Source organism: Lonchura striata, chromosome 1A, assembly GCF_050655825.1.
Source record: "Lonchura striata isolate lonStrDom1 chromosome 1A, ASM5065582v1, whole genome shotgun sequence".
NCBI lineage: Eukaryota > Metazoa > Chordata > Aves > Passeriformes > Estrildidae > Lonchura > Lonchura striata.
Window position 1 is genome coordinate 59,267,328 of NC_140741.1, and position 26,063 is coordinate 59,293,390.

Here is a 26,063-nt window from a genome sequence, read left to right on the forward strand (position 1 = left end):
TAAAAAGCACCCAGGAGATCCTGAACTTGAAAAACGGGCTTTTGAATAATTCCTGTGACCTCTTCTCAAGAATCAAACTATGTATCTGCTACAGTCAAGATTAAGGAAGCTGTCCTTAAGATACACTTCCTTCGCAAGCAGATAAAGAGGATTTGTCTAAAAGCAGATTGCCATGTGTTCCAATGAACATCCTGGCTCATGGAAAGCTATTTCATACTTGTTAGGGAGAAGAGTCACCATATAGAGTAACAGTTATTTTTAAGTTAAGGAAAGTAAATTACATACAAATACAAAACTGTAATGCTCTGTTTTACTGGAGTACAACAAAAGAACTAGTGATGGTAAGTAAAACATATAAATCAAAATTCATCAACAAGACAAGTGCAAGGTGCCGCACCTGAGATGGACATACCCACAGAGCCCAGTGCAGGCTCACAGCTGTGTGGCACAGAAACAGCCTTGTGGAAAAGGGCCTGGGGGTCTGGGTGACACCAGGCTGAACTGGACTTAGCAGTGCACCACTGCAGCAAGGAACACAAAGCAGATCCTGGGCTGCATCCACAGGGGCTTTGCTAGCAGGGACAGAAACTTGATCATCCCACCCTGCTTGGTGCATTTCAGGCCACACCTGGAGTATTGTGTCCAGTTCTACTCCTAGCAGCTCCAAAAAAAATTGTGGACAACCGGAGAGCATCCAAATTAAGGCTATAAAGATGATCAAAGGCTCAAGAACACACCCTGAAGGACTGAAGAACTTCCTTTTTTTCTGCCCCAAGAAGCTTGGGGAGACCTTATCACAGTATTGTGGTACTTACAGAGTGGCTACAGTGATGGAGGCTCTCTCTTCACAAGAAGACAAAAGGCAACACGTGTTAAGCTGTAACAGGAGAGCTTTCATTTTGAAATAGGGAACTTCTGCCCAGTGAGAACAACCAATCACTGCAAAAACCTCTCCTCAGGGAGTTCTGACTGCAGGTTTTCAAGATGGTGTTGGACAGGATGTTAGATTATCTCATCATGGTTCCCTTTACTACAACAGGTTGTACCAGATAATCTTTCAGCGCCCTTCCACCTGTTGCTGTTCTATGGTTCTGTGATTTTATAAAGGTCTATGCTGCTATATTACACAGACTTCAGTAAAGCAAAAACTGCACAGGAACAGAGAATTCCAATAGCACTGTTTTCCATATAATTTATAATAAAAGTTTAATTATGCACATTTTGAAAGACTTTCAACATGAAAAAAGGTTGTAGCCCATTGAGAGTTGGCCTCTTCTCCCAGAAAATCAGGGACAGGATGAGAGGACTTAAGTCTTAAACTGCACCAGAACTTGTTGTTGTTGTTGTTTCACAGAAATGGTGATTAGACATTGGAACTGGACTGTCCAGGGAGGTGGTGCAGTCACCATCCCTGAACGTATTTAAGAAAAGGACGAGCATGGCACTTAGAACCATGGTCTAGTTTACATAATGCTCATTCATATGTTCAACTCGGTGATCTCAAGTCTTTTCCAACCAAATTGATTCTGTGATTCTGTAACAGTAAAATAATGATGATGGAATTTACAGTTGTCTCCCTTTCTATTGTGTCACATTCTTATATAGCCCAGGCCCGTGTTGCTATACACTTCTCAATGAGATTGTCACTCAACACGTTTATCCCGAGGCGCGGGGCTCCCGCACCGCAGCATCCCGAGCCGGCAGGGTCACCGGGGCAGTCTGTAACTTTAAACCACCGCCACAGCGGGCTCTCGCCCTAGCACCCCCGCCTTGTCCCAGCCGTCGGTGCCGCCCCGCGGGGCTGGGAGCGGCAGGGAGCCGCGGGCCCGCCCCCGTGTGACGAGCGCTGCCGGGTCACGCCCGGCCAATGGCGCCGCAGCTCCGCAGCGTCACCGGCAGGGCGCGCGCCGCGCGGCAGAGGCGGAGCGCTGCCGGCACTCCCGCGTCCCGCGGCCACGCGCGCGCTGCTCCTCCGCTCTATGGTCGCCGTAGAGATCCACGGCGGTGGCGGATCAATACTGGGACGGCGGCGGCCGTGGCGCCGTGGGGAACATGGCGACGTTGGTGCTGGATAACGGCGCCTACAACGCCAAGATCGGCTACAGCCACGCGAACGTCAGGTGAGGGGCCGGGCCGGGGCGGGCGTTGGGCGTCCCCTCACGGCTTCGCCGCCACTCTCCGCCAGCCCCGAGCCCCTCGGCCGCTCACCGGCACGCCGGCCCGCAGCGCGCCTGCGCTCGCCGCGGAGAGGCGCGGCCTGCCCCGCCCCGCCCCTGCGGCGGCTGCGGACCCCGCACCCCCGCCCCTGTGTCACACCGTGCCCCTGTGGGTCACACCGTGTCCCTCTGTGTAACACTGTGCCCCTCTGTGTCACGCCGTGCCTCTGTGTCACGCCGTGCCCCTGTGGGCCACGCCATGTCCCTCTGTGTCACACCGTGTCCCTCTGTGTCACACCGTGCCTCTGTGTAACACTGTGCCCCTCTGTCACGCCGTGCCTCTGTGTCACACCGTGCCCCTGTGGGTCACACTGTGCCCCTCTGGGTCACACCGTGTCCCTCTGTGTAACACTGTGCCCCTCTGGGTCACACCGTGCCTCTGTGTCACACCGTGCCCCACTGGCCGGGGTTGGGGGAGAGCCCCTGGCGCTGTTCTTGCTGTGCCGGCAGCAGGGTTGCAGCTCAGCGCAGTGTGCGGCAGAGGTGGGGGGTGGTGTTCGGTTTTCCAAAAGGTGTCTCTTCTGTACTGGAGTTGTCAGAAATTAAACATTTCCCCTACTACTGGCTCCAGTTAACGGACTAAAGCCAAAATACAGCAGCAAAAATATTATTGAAATTACAGTGTTTATGAAAGTGGCGTAAAGAAAGTGAATGTGTCTTATACCATGTTTAATAGGAAGCTTTCCAATCTTTTCCAGCGTTATTCCCAACTGTCAGTTCAGGTCAAAGACTGCACGCTTGAAAACCTTTACGGCAAATCAATTGGATGAAATTAAGGATCCCTCTGGTCTTTTTTATATTCTTCCCTTTCAGAAAGTAAGTAAGATATCTTCAGTTTAACATTAAAGCCAAATGTAAATTGTTCTAAGGAATAGTTTTCATACTGTATGTCCCAACTGCAGGGTTATATGTAGTATCACACAAGAATCAGTCAGCAGTGTGAAGTTTAACAGTCATAGAATTGTTTAGGTTGAAAAAAACCTTTAAGATAATCAAGTCCAAAAGTTAACCCTGCACTGTCTGGCCCATCACTTAGCCATGTCAGTAAGTGTCACATCTGCACATCTTCTAAATACCTCCAGGGATGGTGACTCAGCCAGTTCCCTGGGCAGCCTGTGCTAGTAGTTGACAGCCCTGTTGGTGAGAAAATGTTTCTATTCTAAAACTGTCTAGTGCAACTTAAGGCTATTCCCTCTGGTCCTGTCCCTTGTTATCTGGGAGAAGAGACCAACCATCACCTCACTACAGCCTCCTTTCAGGTCACTGCAGAGAGCGATAAAGTCCCCCTTGAGCCTCCATTTCTCCAGGCTAGACAGCCTCCCTCAGCCTGGTCCTCACAGGATTTGTTCTCTGAACCCCTCACCAGCTTTTTTGCCCTTCTCTGGACTTGCTTCAGTCCTTCAATGCCTTTCTTGTTGGGAGGGAGCCAAAACTGAAAGTAGGATTCAAGGGATGGCCTCAGCAGGTGCAGGAAGGCAATCCCTGCCCTAGTCCTGCTGGCCACACTATTGCTGATGCAGGCCACGATACTCTTGGCCACCTGGGCACACATTAGCTCATGCTCAGTGGCTTCCAACCAGCACTCCCAGGTCCTTTTCCACTGGGCAATGTCCCAGCCAGCCTGCCCCAAGCCTGTAGTGCTGCATGGGGTTGTTGTGACCCAAGTGCAGGATGTGGCAGTTGGCTGTGTTGAACATCATAAGATTGTCCTCAGTCCATCAATCCAACCCATCCAGAAATCTTTACAGAGCTTTTCTATCCTCCAGCAGATCAACAGTCCTACCCAATTCAGTGCTTTCTGTTGAATTACACCCAATCCCCTTGTCCCAGCATGAGCCCTGGGGGCCCCTGTTACCAACAGTCTGGACAAGGGGATTGGTGACAGGATGCCGAGTGGTTGTAGCACCATTCAGCACCACTCTCTGGCCTGGACATCCAGCTAGTCTTTTACCCAGCAAAGAGTTCACCTGTCCAAGGCATGAGCAGCCAGCTTTTCCAGGAGAATGCTGTAGGAACTGGTGCCAAAGACTTTACTGACTTTGGTAAAGTCCGGGTAGAAAACATTCACTTCCATTCCCTCCTCCACACAATGTCTCATCTTGTCATAGAAGGAGAACAAGTTAATCAAGGTGTAATAAACCCATGCTGACTCGACCTGATCACTTGTATGTTCCCTACATGCTGGGTGGTGGCACTCCAGGTAATCTGCTTCATAGTATGCTTCCCTGGCACTGTGGAAGACTGACAGGCTTCTGCCAAAAAGAATAATGTCTACAGAAAACGCAATGTACATTGTTTTTGTAGTGCAGTAATCAATGTATCAATGGGGAATATTTGTAACATACCTTAATCCTATGTAACATTTACTCCTTAGCCTAATAATGTAAATTTAGACATTTTAACTCTCAATTTTTTTATATTACCAGTCTCAATTGTCGACTTTTTTTTTTTAAAGTATGATTTTATTTTTTCTAAATAGTGTAAATTTGTTTCTAAATTCCTACAGGGTTACTTGGTGAACTGGGATGTTCAGAGACAGGTTTGGGATTATCTCTTTGGAAAAGAAATGTATAAAGTAAGAGCCTTTTCTTAATTACACATTTTGTGTAGATTAAATACTGACTAATGGAATTAACAAATATTATGTAGAACGGGTGATCTTACCATTCTCTTTGAAAGTGCCTTCAAATAGAAATCACAGGTATTTAAGTTTTTGCAAATGTTTTGAGTTTTGCTGTAGAATTCTGAAAAATATTTAAATTTTTTAGTCTTGTAGGCATGTACTTCTACTGAGTGCAGCTCACGTAAGAAATTCATATCACTATCATTAGAGGTCAAGTTAATAAAAAATAATCACACACAGATACAATGTAGTTAAGAGATCAATAAATAGTTAATGTAAAAGGGAGGGATGACCGGGTCAGTAGGCCAAAATATCTACACATTTTGTAATCATCTTTGGCAAGCCATTTTCTACCCATGAATAACTTAAATGTATAAAATATAAATATATGATACTTTATTTTTTTGTATCACACAAGCTGGATTTAGCATAGGAAGTATATTAATATTTTCTTTTTTTTTTCTTTTAAAATTATTTAGTTCATTGGAAATTCTTGAGTTTTTTTCTAACACCTGCATACTGAGAATGAAAGTAATGCCTCAAATTAACCTAGTCTCTGTACTTTTTTATATTTAAAATATAAAGTACTGGATTTTTGATACATAAATTTCGTTTTAGTTTTGGAACTCTATTCAATATAGTCATGGTTTTGATAATTTGTTCTTAATTCTTCTTCACAAATGAAGACTACAGAGAGATACAGCTGGTAATGTTTTTAGGGCCATATCCAGTTGTGATTGAAGCAACCATACTAAGTCCTCTCTAAAAGAGTGTTTGAGATACTGATAAACATGGAAAGTCCAGGATCTTTTGCTGGCCTCAGTAGAGGTCACTGGGAGTTTTATTATTGACTCTTCACTGTACAGGGCTTTGATTATTAGACAAGTAATCTGTGGTGCAAGTACTGAGCTGTCAAGGAGACTTATTTTTCTGTAGCTGACAGGATTAGTGTAAAGTATTTTACATTCAAATTCTAGTGCTCCTTTGTGGTGTCCCTTTAAAATGTTGCATTACAATTTTTAAGGATGGGAACAGAATCAGGGTACATATAAAAGTGTTCCCCTCTATTATGTTTTTTACCCATTAATTAGATAAACTTGTATTACTGATCATGAAGCCTTCAAAAAAGCTAGAACATTCTAAGTCTGGCTTTACAAACAGATATAGCAAGTGGTAATCATGTCTTCAGATTTACATGATTTTCACTGTTGCAAAAGATGATAAGGGATTTTTAATTTTTACATTTTATGCAATGACAATCTTAATGTGTTTTTTATAGGTGGATTTTGTAGATACCAATATTATTATTACCGAACCTTATTTTAACTTTAGTTCAATACAAGAATCTATGAATGAAATTCTATTTGAAGAATATCAATTTCAAGCAGTTCTTAGAGTAAATGGTGAGTATGTCTCTTTCCTGTTTGCATTTATGTATTTTGAAGCTTAACCCTTTAAATAAATGAATAAGCAAGCATACATGCACAAACACATATATATACATAGTAAAAAATATCACTTCAGTTGCTTCCTGGCTCTTGAGTAAAAGTGGATTAAACATTATAAAAATGATTTCTTTTATAAATTCCAGCTGTACTCTTGTACTACCTCCTAAAGAATGTCGTGGTATATAATGACAGGAAATTTGAGGAGAGTAAGGATGACAGAAATAACAGATGGATTTTGGAACAGGATAGTATTTAAAGAACTCTTATCAAAACTTTGCATGAAGTCTTTGATAGCTTTCCTTATTTAGAGGGGGTAGGATTGGTTTTTTTTGATTTGGTTTTGTTATGTGTTAGCAAATAAAATGCAGCATTACAATTACGAAATGTATTGTGTCTCACAGAGAATGTGTAAACAATCATACCAATCTTCTGAAAGATAACTGGACACAGGGTACTCCTTTAGATAGGTTTGATAAGTTTCTAGCATGATCAGTGTGATTAGACTTTAGAGGAAATGGGAACATGGACTGGAATTCCTGAAAAAATTATATAGGGACATATATAACAATTTTATCCACTGCCAAAATGAATTAATGCAGTGGCAGTATAATTATATATTGAGGACTTGAAAGTCTTTCAAAGGCATTTAAAATATGAAGCAAGTACACCTTCATATCACTGTAAATTATAACTGTGCATATAAAAATGGAATTAATTTTTTTGTATTTCAGCTGGAGCTCTTAGTGCACATAGGTACTTCCGGGATAATCCATCTGAGTTGTGTTGTATCATCGTGGATAGCGGATACTCTTTTACCCACATTGTACCTTATTGCAGAAGTAAAAAGAAGAAAGAGGCAATCATCAGGTATATTGAAGTATATATTTTCTAGAAGTGTTTTCTGTGCCTGAAGTTAATAATAGCAGAATTCCTCATGTTACTCTTTTTCTGTAGGATTAATGTTGGAGGGAAACTCTTAACCAACCATCTAAAGGAGATCATCTCTTACAGGTAAAGCATGCTAATTTTCACTCTGAAACTTGGTATGAAGTAAGCTAGAAGTTTATGAAGTATGCATACTGGTTCTATGAATTTTAGATTAATTGCTGTTTAAATGAGAAGGGAATTTTCTGTCTGTTATAATCTGCTAGCTACCATCTTGACCTTTAAGATCAAGATGAATTGAGAAGGGGTTAAATCCATTGAAGAATTAATTAGGCTGTTATTTTTCAAAGTGCCAATGCTTTTGAAGTTCTTGAGGTTACCTGTGTTCACAATTATACAAGTCTTAACATATTTTCTGAGGTATCTCAGTAGGTCATCAGTCAGTTTGCTAACTGATTGTATCAATACTGTAAAGAAAATGCAGTAGGACCAACCTATCATTGGGATCCTTCAGCTTGGAACTTTATCTAGGTAAAGGTCTTTACCAAAGAGCTACTGGCAGGATTACAGCTGTGCTTGTTAGCAAGACAGTGGGCAAATGCAGGTTGATGTATTTACTGAACTGTGAAACAGGACAATATTAAGCTCCAGTAGGCCAGGAATGCTTTTGTAAATTGAATACAAGTTTAGATACTGAGACAGTAGCTTCCTGTGGCTGAAAAACAATGGTTGCTCAGTTCCAGAGGAAAACTGGACAGGAAAGGGAACACTTAATTATTCTCAAACTTCTGTGGTTTTGGTTTTTGTTATTCACAGGCAGCTACATGTTATGGATGAAACACACGTAATTAATCAAGTGAAAGAAGATGTGTGTTATGTTTCTCAAGACTTTTACAAAGACATGGACATTGCCAAGTACGTATGCAGTGGTACTAAATGTAGAATAATCTGTTTCTTAATCACAAAACTTTCCAGTTAAGTTAAACAAGTCAGTATAAAATAGTTGGAATTTAGAATTTGTTCTTTATTCTGTTGAATTTTACATTCTTTTTCAGATTGAAAGGAGAGGAGAATACTGTAATGGTAGATTATGTTTTGCCAGACTTCAGCACAATCAAAAAAGGATTTTGTAAGGTAATAATAGTTCTGAAGTTTTTTTGTTCCCCTGCACAAATCTAGTGGAGAGGATAGAAATACTCCCTTTTTTCTAATGCTGTATTGTAACATCTTTCTTGTTATGCATTAATTGGTAAAGTTTTTCCTCAATAAGTTGGGATGACAACAAAATACTGTTTTTCCAGCATTGCATTTTATGTTCTATTATTTAACAGTTTAGCTTTCTCTTGTTTGTGGCCTGTCATATAACTTATCCCTATCGTTATTTAGTTTTTTAACATTGTTAGGAAATGTTTTCTCTTTGATATTTTTCTTGTAAGTTTCTCTGAATTACATTTAAACACCCAAATAAGGTTAAAAGTGCAAAATCCTGTTATAGAGGAGCCTGAAATACCAGTGAAGACAGTTTAAGAGCTTTATCTCATTTACTGAGCCAACTGTAATTTTGAAAGCAGTTCTATACTTTAAGGTCACTCTTATGCTTAGCAGTTTTATTTTGCTTTGGGCAAAACTGCAGTTGGTAAGAGTAAAGTCACTTCAGATTTAATATCAGAGTATGCATTATTCTTAAAAGATTTGTTGATAGATAATATGACAATGGCAGCACACACTGCCTACCTCTGCAGTACATTAAATAGATTAGCTGAATATTCTAGGATGCAATTTCTTTTCTTAAGCAGTGTGTACTATTCCTGTCTTTAATTTAGCCAAGGGAAGAGATGGTGTTAAGTGGAAAATACAAGACTGGTGAACAAATACTTCGTCTAACAAATGAAAGATTTGCAGTTCCAGAAATACTTTTCCATCCTTCGGATATTGGTATCCAAGAGATGGGAATTCCTGAAGCCATTGTTTATTCTATTCAGAATTTACCTGAAGGTATATCCTGAAAGTATTTTGAAAAGGACAGGGTGGGTGGGAAAAGGAGGGATGTTGTAATGGCTTGGTTTCATTTGGTGTGAAACTGACCAAAACTCAGTAATTTAAGCATCAAAGAGTAAAACCTTTCTGACTTCTGTTTGTCAGAAGTAATGCTAAGGCTTTAATTTCACAGATTATGTACATGTAATTGTTATTATTACAAAGAAGACTTTAATAGATTTTATGATGCCATGTAAGTATGGCAGCATTTAGGCTATTAATGTACTCTTTAAAAGCCTGTGTCACTTAAAATCCCTTTTGAAAGGGGATTTATGTTGGCAAATGTGAAATTTAATAAATATAAAAAAACAGTAGTTATCAAAGCCAAATTCTGAAATCAGGGAGAACATAGGGTGATTGATCACCTTCTCATATTTCTATTTAACTGATATGCTGATTAGATGATCATAATTTTTTGTATGCATATTTCTTACTTCTGTTCAAATTTGTAACAAAATTGGAAAAATCACCACCTTTAATCTTTAAATATATGTTCCATCTCTTAACCACAGATTTACTTAATTATTTTACAGAAATGCAGCCTCATTTCTTCAAGAACATAGTTCTGACTGGGGGAAACACCCTTTTTCCAGGCTTCAGAGATCGGGTTTATTCTGAAGTTAGATGTCTTACGCCAACTGACTATGATGTTTCCGTTGTTCTTCCTGAAAAGTAAGTCCTAAACTACTAAATAGAAGGGGCTTTATATTTCTAGCAGAACAAACAATAAAGTAGGGTTTCTTTTGCTGATTAAAAAGGTAGATTGATTAAAGGCCTTAATTTAAATATTAAGTGAACAAAAATTGTGCAAGAAGACTGTTTTAAATCAGTGTGTTTTTAGACAAACCAAATAGAGAGATCACCTGCTTGCTCTGTACTTTACCTCATAAAGTTAAGGAAGTGTTTTTAGGGTCAGCCTTTTTACTGTAAACAGATAAATATGACTGTATTATAAGTATGTACGATTAGAACTTCATATTTTACTTAGAATTTTCAGTATCTGAATGCTGCCATGTCATATTAATGTACCACTTCAGTGATTAGGAAGGGGTAACATCTTTGCAGAAGGAGTTGAGACAAAACAAATATATTTTGAATATACCAAAAAAATCTACTTTTTAAATAAGGAGTATTTTAAAACACTATTAAAGACTTATTATCTGTGCAAAGTAAATACAAAGGTAGACCCATGTCGTTCCCTCTTCACATCTGCCTTCAAAGAGGCCCTTTTTTAAAAACCAAATTAGCTAGTCCTGCTAAAGTTTCAAACTTTGTCTCATAACTTCTCTGGAGCTGGATGGTTTGATTTAGCAATCAAAAATGTAATTTAAATAGGTATGGCTAAATAAAAGTCTTGGAAATCATCACAGCATATTTCTATTTTAAATAAATCTATAGAGCAGTAACAATAACTTTATTCATTTTCCAGCCCTATCACTTATTCTTGGGAAGGTGGGAAGCTCATTTCTGAAAATGATGATTTTGAAGACATGATAGTAACTAGAGAAGACTATGAAGAACACGGACACAATATCTGTGAAGAAAAATTTGATATATAGGTAGCATAGTCGGATATGTTGTCATTCCATTGATTTACTTAGAATGGAATTCTTTGAACTACAACCTCTTTTTCCATCAGCTAGGATTGTGTTTTAGCTTTCCTGTATTGATTTGGGTTGAGAAAAAATAATTTTAAGAGTTTAGAAATAAAGTTTTACAAGCATAATACTATGAAATGATATGTTAATTGCAACTTCATTATGTTTGTATCTTTTCTGATAGCGTCATTGTATTTTTATTGCAGAACACCTCAGTGCATGAGGCAATAAAAATATCAAGTGCTTGTACTGGTGTGATGCTAATACATAGTGAGAAGAAATGGTTTTGTTTTTATTTTCAAAATGAGTATTATTCTAACTCACATATCTCACTAATAGGGCATTAAACATATCTCAAAAGGAGCCTTTGATGTTGCCTCCCCTGAAAAGAAATACATGAGTTTTATTTTTAGATATTTTAGTGAGTAGCTATGAGAGAAATATACTTGAAATGTGACCACTGCTACTGACAATATGCTTAGGCTTTGAAAAGAGAGTAATTTGTACAATTCCTTTTTCTAAAGAGTTTTTAATTTAATAGGCTGTGGATTTTTTTGGTTAGTTTTTGTTTTAAACAATGCCTGAGCAAATAAGTTTCCTGCCACTCCCATGTTTCTGATAAAGATGTGGCACAAAGGTGAACAAAGCTTGCAGCTGTGTCCTGGGTGATGACCCATCTGTGTCCTCTCCATGCATCCTAGATAAACACAAATATCCCAGAATGTGTTATTTCTGTCATCATAAGCTGTGTTACTTTGCCATCAGTCTGTGCAGTATGGCACGCAGTAGGGGGAAGAGCCAGAAGGCTTGGAGGGCCAGGCTCAGTGGGGGCGCCCCATCTGACTTGCTTGCCAAGACAGAGACAGGCAGACAGGGTGGATAATGGACACTGGAGTATCCTGTTGTGTCTCGTATTCCCTCTCTCGTTTGTCCTAACCTGGCTACCTTGCATAAGGGCAACATCAAACAGCAGCCAGTGCCTCAGAGAGTGGGAGATGATCTTTCTTCTTGAGTGTGACTTTTTTTACTTTAGAAAAAGTTCAAAGTTGCTTTCCTCTAGTCTAACCTGCTGAAAGGAATGAAAGGGGTACCTTCCTCCTGCTGTTAGCAGCCATGTGAACCACACAGGAGGCAGCTAGGGTATGAAGGCATGAGACCAGTACCTACAACTTGTTGCACGCAGATTGTATAACTTTTTGTAGGACACGAGTAAGTCTGGTACACTGTCACTGACAGCCACATGGAGAAGCCCTTGTATCCAAGCTCTAGTTTTTTAACTAAGTGCTTCATGCAAGTGTCAGCATAATTTAGCTGGGACTTAAAGAAACATACACGTTCTCATGAAAGCACTAATGAACTTTTTTGTAGGAATACATGAATACTCCATGAATAGAAGCAAACATCCTTTGAAGGTGGCACCATTTGTGCTTTGTTGAGACTGTACTGAAAAATACCTCAACTAAACTCTTCACTGTGAATATTCTCTACTTCAAACACATTCATACTGGCAGTTAATTTTATAGCTCTATGCTAGACATCATAAACAGAAATGAGTGACAGGTCCCAAGTTTCCCTACAACATGATTCTGTGTCAGATACTGTTAAAAATACATGACACGACTTCCTGAAGTCCAGTAAAATATTTCTAATTTTGGAATTTAACTGAAAACCAGTAGTCTATAGACCCAACCTATTCTGTTCGGTGCACCCTTAGATGTAAAATAACAGGCTCCTGTCAACAGATTAAAGGTGAGTAGATCCTCCTGTTAGGGTATGTGAATAAAACAGGGCTCTCAAGAGCTCTTCCTTTCCTTTGCAGAGCTAGATCAATCTTAGCTTCTTGTCCTATAAACTGAAGGGAACCACAGGGCAGCTATAAACTGCTGCTCAGAACAGTTCCCTACTGTTTAACACCTGCTTCTACACCCCCTGAACTACCTCTTCCCAATGAACACACTATGAAATGAAAGGCTCATAACTTTTTATACAATTATTTATTATATTTAAATTAGCACAAGAAAATTCTAAATCAAGTCACAAAGTGCAAGTTTGTTTTTTAACAACACAGTTTTTCCCCAAAGAAATTCACAGCCCACAAATTACCATGTTATCAGCCCTCCCAGTTACCCGGTTTAGTATTTTGAGTAAGACACAATAAAGGGACTGAAGACAAAGAGAGAGAGCAATTAGGAAAAAAAAAAAGAAAAACCAACTTAAACCTCTTTCTTCTACTACTCAACACCAGAAGCACTTAAACAGGAAATAGTTTCCTGTTTACAAGTCTCAATAACCTGCTTCTATATATGCTCCCTCTTCTGCAAGAATGACCAAAACTCCACATAGGGCTAGGAAAAGAATGTATGGCCCTGTACTATAGGAATTAGGGCATTCACCTCTGAAAGAGCAAACTTGGACATTTTTCCTCCTCTAGAAATTATTTATTTCACACTGGTCACACTTAAATAGCAAGTGTATAAACAGGGATTCATGGACAGAGGTTTCAGCTATATTCCCCCGATTTCTAATAGGACTACATAATTTAAATAAGGCTACTTCAAATGCAGGTTAACTAAGTCTACAGGCAATAGGTTGTGTTGTTTTTATCTTAGAGTGTAACTATCTCAATTTAAAAACAAAACAGCACTTGTTTTAACAAAGCTTTGGTATCCTGCTGACTTGACTATGTTTGAAGCCTACTTAAAGCAGCACACTCATAACAAGAAAAAAACAAAAAATACTTATAGTGGAGCTAGTCCAGCATTGGGGCCAAGAAAATGATAAGAGGAGTAGAAGATCAGTCACACAGGGAAGAGGCTGAGAGTGCTGTGATTGTGTAGCCCTAAGAGTGCTCACGGGAGGGAGTGAGTAAGACTGAGCCAGACCCTTCAGCAGTGCCAGTGAAAGAATAGGAGGCAGTCAAGAAATTCTACTCTAATATAAAGCATATAAAGCAGTTTATTTTGATTGGGGTTTTATTTTGGGGGTTTTTTTGTTTGTTTTTTTTTTGTTTGTTTGTTTTTTTGTTTGGTTTTTTTTTGTTTTGTTTTTTTTTTGCTTTTTAGTGTAACAGTAGGGTATGGTTGCTTGTTTTTAAATACAGCGAGACTGGTGAAAGTCTGGACCAGACTGACCCAAGACACTGTGGCATATCTGTTTTTGGAAATATTCTAAACTCAACTGGAAAAGTCCTTGAGCAGCCTGCACTAATCAAGTCCACTTCAACCTGGGTGGTGAGACTAGATCAGAGGCCCCTTCCAATACCACCTCTTCGAGTTTTTGTCCAATACATGACTAAATGTCTGTTGCAAGGATGAAAGAAGCAATGTAACCCCTACCACACTATATCACATATTTATTTATTATTAAAAAAGGCTGAGACAGCATGAAAAAGAGAAGGTTTTGGAGCGACCTAATTGTTGCCTTCTCTGTACCTTAAGGGAGCCTACAAAGAGACCTGGAGAGGGCTTCTTCAAAATGTAACTTTTTCCTTGAATGAGCAGCAGCTCAGTCTGCCAGAGTGAATAACAAGAGCTTGTAATTACTGACTGCAAGCATACACAGCTCCCCTGCCTAATAAATTGTTCCTGCTGCAGATTCAAAACCCACTGACCTGCTTCCAACATTTTTACACACTTTGTACACTTTTACAATACCCACAGAAGTCATAACCTATGGTTTAAGATGAAATTAAGTTATTATTAAAGATAGAAAAGATTAAAACCCCCTACTGATTATCAACCCAAGCATGGCTCAAAACATACATGTGGCTCAGACAGAATGCCATGGAGTTGTGGGACAGATGGAAAAAAGTGCCAAACCCTGAACTCAAGGCAGCCCAAGCAGTGAGCTGTTATTACTTACAAATAATTAAGGCTATTTTGCTTAAAAGATTAATTAGATTTAATGCTTTTTAGCAGCACAGTAATTTTGAAAGTTAGCTTCCTGAAACTGAAGATGTAAAGATGTAAGATAAAAAGATTTTTATGAGCAATTTTCATGTGCCTCCTTTGCTCTTTAAAAAAAAAAGATTTTACAAAGACTGTATTGAAATCTAACCGTTTGGAGCACAAAATTCACATGTAGTTTTACAACCACTACAGTAGACAAAAGAATGGTATTTTTGTAATTCTCTGATCAATTTCTTCTTTTGCTTCAAAGGAACTGCAGGGTCATTGTCCATCTCTTGAATCAGTGCTAGAAGATACTGGTTGGTTTGCTGCTTTTGATCTTCATATTCTTTAGTTGTAATGCGCTGACAGAAGGTGAAGCCTTTGTAAGAAATCAGAGGTTGAGATTAAGTTTCATGAATCATGTAAAAGCCTTGTTAAAAATATGATAAGAAACATAGGGATATTGATACTCCAGTTAGATGTGATTACATCTACAAGCAATGTGAAACAAAGATCCCCATTAAGAATGGATAGAAATCTAAACATGAATTGCAAAAATAAAGTTGAAAAGCGGTGTTACAAGTACAGTATCTTACAAGATTCTGTATTGCAAAACAGGCCTGTAAGACAAAGAACAAATACAGTTCTCACACAGAAACCACAATGAAAAACATTACATAAGAATGGCACCTTGCATTTGTCAGGATCCAAAGATTCCCTGTGAATAAAGCAGATCTGTAGCAAGGGTCAGTACCTAATGCAAGTGAATAAATACTTTGGAGAAATAGTTGCCTCTAAACCACACTACAAAAATCAGGAACAGAATTTAAGAGCTTCTACGTGAGCATGGTTTGGGCATCAGGCAGAGGTGATGCAAGAGATATATTTAACTCAGCACAACTTTACTGCAGAGATTCACATTTCTACAGTTAAGTACTGCCCTGCAAGAACTCAAACCCCCTCACTGGGCAGGTGAGTCCTGGCCTGAGGAAGGACTGGCATACAGCTACTCCACAGAAACTTTTTCTTCCTATACATATTAGAGAGCAATTTGGTTGAACAAGTGTCAGTTGCCTAAAGGGGAAAGATTTCTTACTAATCCTTCTTTACAAACACCATCATCTTTAGGGTTCACATAGAGAGTAGTATTAACCTGAGCTGTCAGTTTTCACATGGTCCTGTCCTTCCCTTCTTCTAAAGTAAGTTTGTCAAACATCAATACTTCTATGGTTCAGTAGAATCAGATGAAGAAAAAAGACAGCTCCTTCAAAAGGGAAAGCTTAACAACTGTCAAAGAGATTAACTCTTAAAACTTCAGCATTGATCTTTAGTTTGTGGTTTCAAGTATCTTACTAGATTTAAACCAATTCTGGAGTTCCCTTGCTGGTTTTAGTCTTATTTCCAGCAGATTTAAGGATTACTTTCCTGCAATTGACAGACCCCTTTTCTTATCTGAGTCTCCCAGCCTTCCCTCCTGCTCCCACCTGGACTTAAGAAGTTCACCAACTAAGAATGTTCAATAGCTCCTATGAATGATCTTGGAAAGAAAAGGGAAAATTACACCAGAATATGTGGCACACAGGAAAATAGGAATATGCCATGCCAGAGAGGTTACAATCTATTTCAACAAGTATGGAACTATTTCAAAACTATTTCAACAAGTAGATAGAACCTATATGCACTTATAAATTGGAACCCCAAAACTTAGTAAGAAAAAGGGAGCATGCGGTTTGTAATTCTGTTGTCTCTTCAGTGTGTCAATGGAGATCACATAGGTTCCAAGAATATTACAGACAGGCAGCTCTTTCCACTGTTGCTCATCTCTGTATCCTCTGGCTTCACAATATGTGATTCTCAGAACACTAAACCAGAAGGAATTTGGCCTCATTCCAGAACCCAACACAGATGGTAAAAGATTCTGTACCAAACTACTTCTCTGGCAGCTGCTGTATGAAATTTAATATTACACAGCAAAATAACTCAAGTGTAATTTGTTTCCTGAGTGGTTTCTCTTCACTGTTTAAACACACAATGCACAGTCAAAGAAGATAACGAGTCAGCAAGAAATTCAATTATTTAAACCAACCCTTTTAATCAGTATTGGCAGCAAGGCCAGATGGAATGTTAGCTCAAAAGAAATAAGCTGAAAAAGTATGAACCCCACATACAGAAGGGTAGTGTAGCCTAAAAGGAAGGCACTTGATACTTGGTGCATAAGTCCCAAGATCTTAATAAACTTTATGCTTACTCGGAAAAAAGGGAAAGTTCTTCACAACACTAAACAATCAAAGTCTGTGCTCAAGTCATCTATCAGAACCTTGAACTACTGAGTTCTGTGAGAATTTGTACATTAAATTCACAAACCAAATTAGAAGCAAATAACTTCAGGAAGCACATTTTGCAGTACTAGTCCCAGAAGCAATTATTTGGTAAAAAAAATGTAATGTATCCAAACTAGATTATTAATAGAATCCTTGTTCTCCAATATTCAGATCAGTTTTGCATATAATTTAATATTTAATGCATTGACCACTATTCCCCGTAATGCTTCACTTCTATCAAAGGAAAATAAGTCTATGCACTTATAATCAACTGATGATAAATCAGTTCTTATAAAATTATTTTTATAAAAATTTATCCCATCATCTACCTGAATGGATATCTGGATCTTGCCCTTCTAGCAAACTCTGAAATCTCCTACTTGTTAGTTCCAGAAGAGTCAAAGGAGCCTGAAAATAAAACCCAATAAAGAAAATATTACAAAAGCAAAACTTCTGTATTTTGATACTCTAAAGCTTTCAAATAGCCAATTTAAAAACACATAATAAAATGTAGAAGAATTTATGGCCACATTTATTTAGGTACACATTCAAAGTCTCTCACAGAATTGCACTAAAACATAGTTTTACTAAGATGTATGTGTTTATTTCTGGTATTTCTAACAAAAGAAATAGGAAGCAAAAGTTCTAGATACCATTTTCCATGGCAAAAACTGCAATGCCAAACAAGCTGATTTCAGCTTTCACACAAGGCTTTCAGTGGCAGCTGTCAGAGTGAACCACCATCCACTCACCGTCACTGCTGCACAGTTCTGGCCCTATCTCCAGTGGGGAATCAAAGGCCCAACCCTCATGTCAGAACCCTTAACACAAATTTAAAAAGGGGGGTTGGCTGTGTACTAACAAATACAAAGCCCTCACTAACCACTTAATACTTGCAAACTAATCTAGAGCTATTTAAAAAAAATAATAATTCTCCTGTGTCTCAACCTGAAGTCAGAAGTGGAAATTTATGTGTTGTATAAAAATAAAATCCAGTATTTTACTGAAACCAAATTTCTGTGAAGCTTATTTTTATAGGGTATGGTAAAGTTTCATCTTTTAACATGTGACAATATGATGAAACAAATTAAGGAGATTATAAAAAGCCTGCATATTTACACAACTCAAGTTTAACAGAAAAGCTATTAGCATTTTGTGGTTCTATTTGTTTTCTTCAATTTAGAAGTTAACATTCCAAAATACTGAAGGATCTTTTAGAGTTGTCAAAGCTATACACGTACACTGGGGTACAAGAGCATGCCCTTTTTCTACCACTCAGAGTATGCCAGTGAACTTCTAAAGGAGAACGACACCAAGATACCCAAGTATCTAGTAGGCATTCATCACCAACAAAGTGCCAAAATGACCGTATTAGAAGTTATTAATATTTTAAGTATTTTCCTAATACAAATCATGGAAATAGAGAGGATATACTTTAAAAAGGATTGTAAAGCTCTCAAAAATCTGTCCTATGTAGTCTGGAATAGCTTCTCACCCTGTTTGGCTGTACTATTAAACTAGAACAAATGGAGCATTAAACACCGTACCTCAGACTTGTCATACTCAAAAGGCAATTCATGGCATTTAACATTTAAAATGAGAAAGCCAACGATGTAAGGAGAATGATACCTTGAAGAGCTCGGAGTGATTGTCCATCAGAAACTGAGTCAGCAGTTCTGCTTGTGGTTTTGACAGTGTCCTGTTTTGTATGATGAACTTTGTACAAGTCTTGATGATCACAAATCTGTTATCAAACTAGAAAAAGTAGTACCCAGATTTGGCATTAGATTGACTTGTAGTGTGCTAGCAAAGACTAAGTACAATGGAATGCTATCAGTGGGAAACAGATCACATGGAAAGGCAGTAAACAGAATACTTCTAATGAGACAAAAATTATAGCTTTACTATGACAAATTGCTATTTTTCACATTAAGCAGAACAGATACTTACTTGTTTTTGCAATCTGTAGCCCTCAGATTCCGACGCAATGGCTAGGAATGTAAGGAGCCTGTGAAGTTCTTCACTGATATTCGGTGCTAATAATTTTAAATAAAGTTGTAATGCCTCCAGAGCTTGATCTGTTTTTCCTTTTTCTACCATGGAGTAAAACAGCATATCCAATGTTACTATTCATTTTCAGAGTAATGAATACTTATTTAAATCCCAATAATAATCCCAGTTTTGGGGGTGTTTCCTTCCAAACAAAATTTCATGTTGTTCCAGTTATTAAAGGGTTCTTTTCTCAATCCACAAGTTTTAATTTTTCCTTCCCCACCAGGGGCAGGGTGGCAGCAGGCCATGAATAAGCACCTTTGTAGTACTTAGTTGGCAGCTGGGGTTAAGGCACAACAACCCAATAGGAATGAAGAAGCAGCAAGAAAGCCCATTTAGGTAGAATTAATCTTAAACTTGTATTTAAATGAAACACTTCTAGTTTACTTGTATGTATATGATGGGAGAGTTCTTAATAGTCCCTTTAACAATTTCAAATAACTAAAAAGGACCCTATGTCCATAACTTTAAAAACCTTATTCTGGTTAACATGAAAAACTTCATAGCAGTGATTTTAGTTTTATGTAATTACTCAGTAGTAGCAATAAGGCAAATTCTGACTTGGGGTAAGTACTTTTCACAATGAGATTAGTTATCTATTGAAAGTTACCCACAGAGGTTGATGGATCTAAATCCTTCCTGATTTTCAAAATTCAGTTGGACCAGGCCCTAAGCTAATTGATCTAACTTTGAAATTTATCCTTGACTCAAGTAGAGGTTCATAATAGTGATCTTGAGCATTCCAACCTACAAAGTGCATCTGCAATGGCATTGCAAATGGTGTCATGATTCAGTCAATTGATACTTAGTGACATCCTCTACACAGCTTTTATCCTTATTTTTTGTTCCAGGTTGCTCTTACCTAGAAGTTCTATAATTCCTGAATGAATATCAAAATCCTGAGTGCCAAGAAGAGAATCTTTCTTTTGACTGTAATACTTCATTATAACATCAAAAAGAATCTTCTTGTATGTATTCAGACTGCTGGGGCTGTTAGTGCTTTGAGGTAACTGCTGACTAACCATTACTAGGAATTGGTCAGGAAAATACTCCAAGCATTCAATTGCAGCACAGAGCCATCTGTCAAGCCTGTAGAAGGAAAAGGTCATTTGAGTGCTTGCTTTAAAATGTTTTACCTATTTTTATTTTCACAGATTCATAGAACATTCTGAGTCAGAAGGGACACACAAGGATCAATGCATCTAATTCTTAAGTAAATGGTATGGAATCTGTTACCTTGGTGTAATTAACACCATGCTCTAAACAACTGAGCTATCTCAGGGTCCATTTAATCCTTTAAAGAAAACTAGATAAAAATAACCATGCAGGTATAGTCACATATATGAACCACAACACTAACTTGTATATTAAGCAGTTTGTGTAACTTATTTCACTTTGAGCAGTTCAAGAACTCGCTCAAAATGAGCAACTTCCATGTTTTTCCTATGCTAAAGGCAATACACCAGAGATAAACCCAGATCAAAACAAGTATCATGCAATTATGCCAGACTGCCACTGACACCAGGAATTCACCCAGTATTTAAAAATCAAACACCACCCTATCATTACTCCAACACACACACTGAGAACCCACCAGAGCTAACCAGGGTGAAAAAACCTGATCTTTACAGGAGAGAAAAAGACAGTTAGTTTGAAAAAAAGAGGAAAATAAAAGTTGGTTAAATCCCAGAGCACTACAGAAGCAGTTTATTATATAACCTTCTATAAAGGCATGAGTTTTCACAAGCATCAATTGTCTCTATATCTTAAGTAAGGAAAGAAAATATAACCTAATTTTCCATCTAAAATTCAGGTGCATAATTTATTGTTGAAAGAAGCCAGAAGATCAGAGAAAAAAGTCTCAACCATTTTGTACAGAAGGAATATAAAATTATAGAAATGTGTGGGACAGATAAACAATTATTTTTATCTGATTCTGGATGTAAAATAATTTGATCTGAACCAATGACAAGTTGTAAATATTATTTAAGATCCACAGAATCTTATTTCTATCATGGAGAACAGAAGCAAAGATTGTGAAATTGCAGATAAAAACAGTATTAATTTGACAAAAATAGTAATTCCTAAGACATTCACATGATCCTTGACATATTCATTAGAAGTATATGCAAGACAGAAATCAGCCTAATCAACACTAAACAGGAACACCACAAAAGAGAAGATTTAAGGAAAAGAACACTGACAACATGCAGCCACTTTTATATTCTCATTATATAAGCATTATTCAGTGCTACAGCTTAGAAAGTCAGTAAGGCATCTATTATTAGCAAGAGAAAAGGAGAAACTATCTTCACACCATGCCCACTAGGAACCATGACAAACAAACAAAAAGACTCAGAATAAAGTTTTCAAGTTGTGATGTTTGACCTAAGAGTAAGAATCTGGTCTAGAAACTAGGAGGGTTTACAACACTCAAGGTTAAAGTTGTAATGTTTACTTAAAATACTCAAGTGTCCAACTCTAAACATACACTTTTTGTGAAATCACTTACCACTTCTGAAAAGAAGGCAATCACACTAATGCCACCTCTGCCTACAAGTACACAAGCATAATGTCTATTTGTTCGCTTAACAAAAATTCTTTGATCAAATGTAAAATAAAGCATTTACTAACAAATTCCATTCATAGATAACTTACTTGGGCAAGTTTAAGCTACATGTAACCTCTCTGTCCAGGAAAGTATTTGAGATAATCATGTCTTCTTCTTTGCCAAAACTGTCTGATTTTGTCTTCACTGAAGACACCAAGATATCTTCTAGAAGGGGAACATCAATTAACTGCAGCAGTCTTAGCAGAGTTTGTTGTTTCCAGACATCTTCTATTACTGATACCATAAACAAACAAAAAACCCTCAGAAACAAGATCTTATGTAAACAACTAACCTTTGTTTTTACTTACTAAAGAATCTTTAAGTTTTCAAAGAAAACATGGTAACAGCATAGTTTGAAGTTGCTGTGTTGGATAAGAAGGGATCAAAATAGGAATGTTAAAAAAATATGTCTCCCCCATCATATTAGGATTCAGAATAAACTAATCAGTAGAAGGAAAAAAAAGACAAGTGAAAAGCAAAGGACACACATAATAAAGATAGTCTTAATCTTAAGACCTACTTCTGAAGCAGTGTTTTCATAAATAGCACCATTATGCAAAAACATAACCCTGTTGTGTTTCCTTCTGTTTAGTTACTGCAAGCATTAACCCCGTTGACACTCATTTAGATATTTTGTCATTACTGACATGTTAAATCTAAGTCTCTGTGGAGCATTGTTTAACAGAAATGGGGCACTTGCTCAAAGATACAGTAAAGAACAATCAAGTTTTACAAATAAAAATTCAATCCTCACCTCCCTTTGAAAGCAGGCAAGTTGGTTCATTAAACATGATCTTTGGAGGTAGAGATGCATGAACATATATTGACTGAAGGAGCTCCTCAATCCTCTTTTTATCAGCTGCTTCCAATGCTAAGGGGTTTGAAAGTGTTGTGCCACCCTTTGTTCTGCTTAGGGAGGAGGAAAAAAAACATGTATAACAAATATTATTACATTTGTTTTTCTGTTACTTACTAAATTGCTCTTGCATCAGAACTTTAGGTCTTCATTATATCTGGAGTCCATCCTGCTACTAGAATTCCTCTCATCCACATCTGCTTTGTGGAAAGGGCAAGGCTATTGATTCCAAATAATGTTTGCTAGTTCCACTTTGTTAACTGGCTTTCAGTAACTAGCTAATTTGTGCTAAGTCTCAGATTTCAGCACAATTGATAGCAAAACCAAATTATTCCTAGGCTTATGCTACTGTGCCAGACTCTATTCCAAATACCAAATGGCAGACCAAAATACTTACTCAAAAATACCTGAAAGCATCTACAATTTAGAAATGACATTTCTGAAAACTGGCACAGACTTTTCAAAGTCTCCAACACCTGGTTTAGTCAGACACGGCTTCATTTAAAGGTAATCTTCTTAACTTCTTTAAAAAAAGAGAAAAATTAGAATAGTTTAGAATAACTCACTTGGAACATGGTTTTGTTTTCTGTTTGCAGATTTGCTCAGGAGATAAGCTTCCATTGTCCTTATTCTTTCTTGGAAGTAGAGGATCAAGACTGCTATTTACAAATCTATAGAGACTAGTGTCCGTGTCTTCAAATTCTGTTTCCTTCCCATTCTTGAATAAATAAACCCTGGCTCCAACTGGCTCAAACACTTTGTGATCCATCAATGCTTGGCAAACACGGACCCCCTTCAGCCGAGAAATATCATTGCAGCTTAGGTACATGCTTTGCATAAGATGGCTTAGTACCACATCAACCGCATTGGAGCCGGTGAAACAGTTCCTATATGTTTTCAGGTGCTGTCTGCGTCTTTTGATTTCCACTTGATTGTGAAGGGCATGTATAATACTGTTCCACAGCTGGGTTGCTTGAAAAGGACCATCGCAGTCTGCAAAGTATTTATATGAAAGTTTTACAAATTTATAAACCTGTACTTTAATACTTTAAAAATACACTGTGATTTTAGTTTCATATTTCTAAAAAATATTCAGAAATCAGCTGAATTTTACAAAGATAATACTTCATGACTCAGTCCTTCGTGTAAGCAGACTCACACCCAATACAGTAGAGTCAAGAGAAGAGAACAAAAACCCACTTAAAAAGGTGAGGGGTTTTTTGTCATTGTTATGACCACACATTTTATGAATGCGCTATATACATACACATTAAGTCATTAGAGAATCACAAAACAGCCAAGGCTTGCAGGGACCTTTGCGGTCTAACTGGTCCAATCTCCCTGCTCAAGTAAGGCCACCCAGAGCTGGTCGCCCAGAACCAGATTTTGAGTATCTCCAGATGCTGAGATGTCCACACACGGAATCGCAACCTTTCTGGGTACCACTGAAGAGAGTCTGCCTCCATCCTCTTTGCACTCTCTCTTTAGATACTTGCAGAGACACCGCCGAGCTTTCTCTTCTCGCGGCTGAGCAGCCCCAGCGCTCTCAGTCTCACTGAGGCACCGAAGCCCCTAGTTTATGCTCACACATCCGCCTGCCTCCCGGTCGAAACACCCAGCCCAGCTCTAACAGCCCCGTAAGGTGAGCTCCAGGAGTACGGCCGGAGGAAGCTCCTCTCCCCGCTGTTCAGCTGCCGAGCCTCCCTAGCCCAGTTCTGCCCACCGCCCCCTCCCGCGGCAGCGGCAGCCGGGGGTGCCACAACGGGCAGGCGCCGGCCCCTCGCAGCCCGCTCCGCTCCCCGGCCCCTCCGGCTCTGCGGGGGAGCAGCTGCTACAGCGCAGAGACGAGAATGACGCTCTCCGCCCACCTCGGCGCCGCCCGCTCCCCTGGCGCGGCTGCAACTCGCTCTGGCTGCGGATCCTCCTGAAGCGCGGAGTCAAATACCCCGCCATGGCCGCGGCCGAGCCGCTGGCGGAAGCCGGCGGAGCGCATCACTTCCCGCCCGCCGCCCCGGCCGCGCCCAGCGCCGCCCCTGCGGGTCGGAAGTGAGCCGAGCGCCGGCCGCCCCCGCCCCGCCGCCGAGGCTGCCGCCGTCACTATGGAGTAGCCGCGGCAGGACGGGGTCCGAGCGACAGACGGAGCCGGCGTGACAGGCGGCCCGCCGGGCCCACAGGACGACGGGCGGCCGGGCGCTGCGCCGGCAGCTTCCCGCGGGCTCAGGTGCGAGGCCGCGGCGCGGGTCGACAGCGGCTGCCCGTGGCCTGGCGGCGCTGCGGGGGCGGGCAGGGCCGGCCGGCTCCGCGCGGCGGTGGGCTCGGGTCCCGGTGCCCGGCGCTGAGGGCTGGAGGGGAAGGGCCGCCCCGGAGGCTCGATCGCCGCGCGGGCAGGGCCGGGAGGGGAGCGCTGGGCTGCCCGAGCCGGCGGATCGCGGTCACCTGCCGCCTGTGGCCGGCCGCCGCCCGGCGCGCTGCTCCCGGCTGCCCCGCGGAGCAGGGAGCGCAGCGCCGGCCCTGCGGAGCGGTGCGAGTCCGCTCGCGGTGTAAATAACAGTAAACACTTCCTCCGGGGACTGACCCGCAGCAGGCTGACCGCGGTTTGTGCAGCGCACGGGCTGGGTTTCACCTGTCACCAGGCGACAGGCAGAACAACTCTGCTCATGGATCTCGTTCCGTGAGGTTTTGGTAGGGACTCAGCTGAAGCCCAAAACCGAAATGGTGCGTGAAAGTTAAGAAGGGGACGTGCGGCTACAGCAGCCTTGCACAGTGCTTCATTGCATTTGATCCTCTGTTTTTTTTTTTTTGTAACAAATGCAAAAGACTAGTTTTGCTTTAAAAATGCTGGAGTTTTTTGTTTGCTGTGATTCAGTTGTTCTAGCACTTAGTTCTGTGGATTGATCATTGCTTGGGGCAGGTGGATAGGATGCAGGTGGATGGCATGAAGTAGCTGTGCACCAGCCTGCTGGTGTTGCTTCCCAAAGGGGGATCCCAGCTTGCTGTAGTTCAGAATAGCGGTAGTGTATGTTATACTGCTGTACAGTGTGCGGCCACAGCCCTACATCAGGTGAAGCTGCGAATTAGTTTGAGGATAAATTGCTGGGTTTGCATTATGCAGGTTTTTTTATGAGTGAGAATTGAAAAATGGTGTACAGTCTTTGCTTTGGATTTCAACATTTTTAATGTTTTGCCTTCTTTCTGAGAGCAGTGTTGGTGTTGCTTACTACCTTGCTAAGTGGTTGTTCTCATCATGCTGCTGTATGATTGCTGATGTACATCGGCATAAAAACCATTACTGATTGTGAGGGGCATTCATGAAATATGAAATATTGAACATTCAGAATTTTTTAGGATTAGTTCCAGGTTTCATGGACTCAGAATCAGTACCATTAATATTACTCGTGAAATTCAAACAGGAAGAGTTCTTAAATATTTATTGCATGTCCAGTGTTGCTTATCCAGGCACTTCAGATTTTGTATTTGTCTCATTTATTACCTTCTAACTTGAAATGCAAATTTCATTGTGGGTGAC

The 26,063-nt window shown here is 39.8% G+C and overlaps 3 protein-coding genes across 8 annotated transcripts in view; 2 read left to right on the forward strand and 1 right to left on the reverse strand.

The window, feature by feature from the left end:
• Positions 1-1,916: 1,916 nt before the first annotated feature.
• On the forward strand, positions 1,917-11,056 carry ACTR6 (actin related protein 6). Its single transcript, XM_021552885.4, has 11 exons — positions 1,917-2,120; positions 2,915-3,032; positions 4,723-4,791; positions 6,119-6,242; positions 7,019-7,154; positions 7,242-7,298; positions 7,989-8,087; positions 8,228-8,306; positions 8,996-9,167; positions 9,743-9,881; positions 10,639-11,056. The coding sequence occupies exons 1-11, from the start codon at positions 2,053-2,055 to the stop codon at positions 10,766-10,768; spliced, it is 1,191 nt and encodes a 396-aa protein (XP_021408560.1). The 5' UTR covers positions 1,917-2,052; the 3' UTR covers positions 10,769-11,056.
• Positions 11,057-12,784: 1,728 nt separating this feature from the next.
• On the reverse strand, positions 12,785-24,556 carry DEPDC4 (DEP domain containing 4). 5 transcript variants are annotated; one of them, XM_021552829.3, is made up of 9 exons: positions 24,406-24,556; positions 23,104-23,530; positions 22,436-22,587; positions 21,729-21,915; positions 19,933-20,159; positions 18,969-19,111; positions 18,648-18,773; positions 17,348-17,426; positions 12,785-15,076 (listed from the first exon to the last, which is right to left on the reverse strand). In XM_021552829.3, exons 1-9 carry the CDS (start codon positions 24,488-24,490, stop codon positions 14,859-14,861), a joined length of 1,644 nt encoding a protein of 547 aa, XP_021408504.2. In that variant the 5' UTR covers positions 24,491-24,556; the 3' UTR covers positions 12,785-14,858. The 5 variants fall into 5 exon arrangements, with proteins under 5 accessions (XP_021408504.2, XP_085425075.1, XP_085425074.1 ...); XM_085568949.1 differs by having other exon boundaries at positions 21,729-21,846; positions 24,406-24,548; XM_085568948.1 differs by having other exon boundaries at positions 21,729-21,846; positions 22,436-22,590; positions 24,406-24,548.
• SCYL2 (SCY1 like pseudokinase 2) overlaps positions 24,544-26,063 on the forward strand; it is a 34,221-nt gene continuing 32,701 nt past the window's right edge. Inside the window, exon 1 of one of the 2 annotated variants that reach the window (XM_021552902.3) lies at positions 24,544-24,758. The gene's annotated coding sequence lies outside the window, so the exon portion shown is untranslated. The remainder of the gene's footprint in view (positions 24,759-26,063) is intronic. The other variant, XM_021552901.3, reaches the window with a different exon arrangement.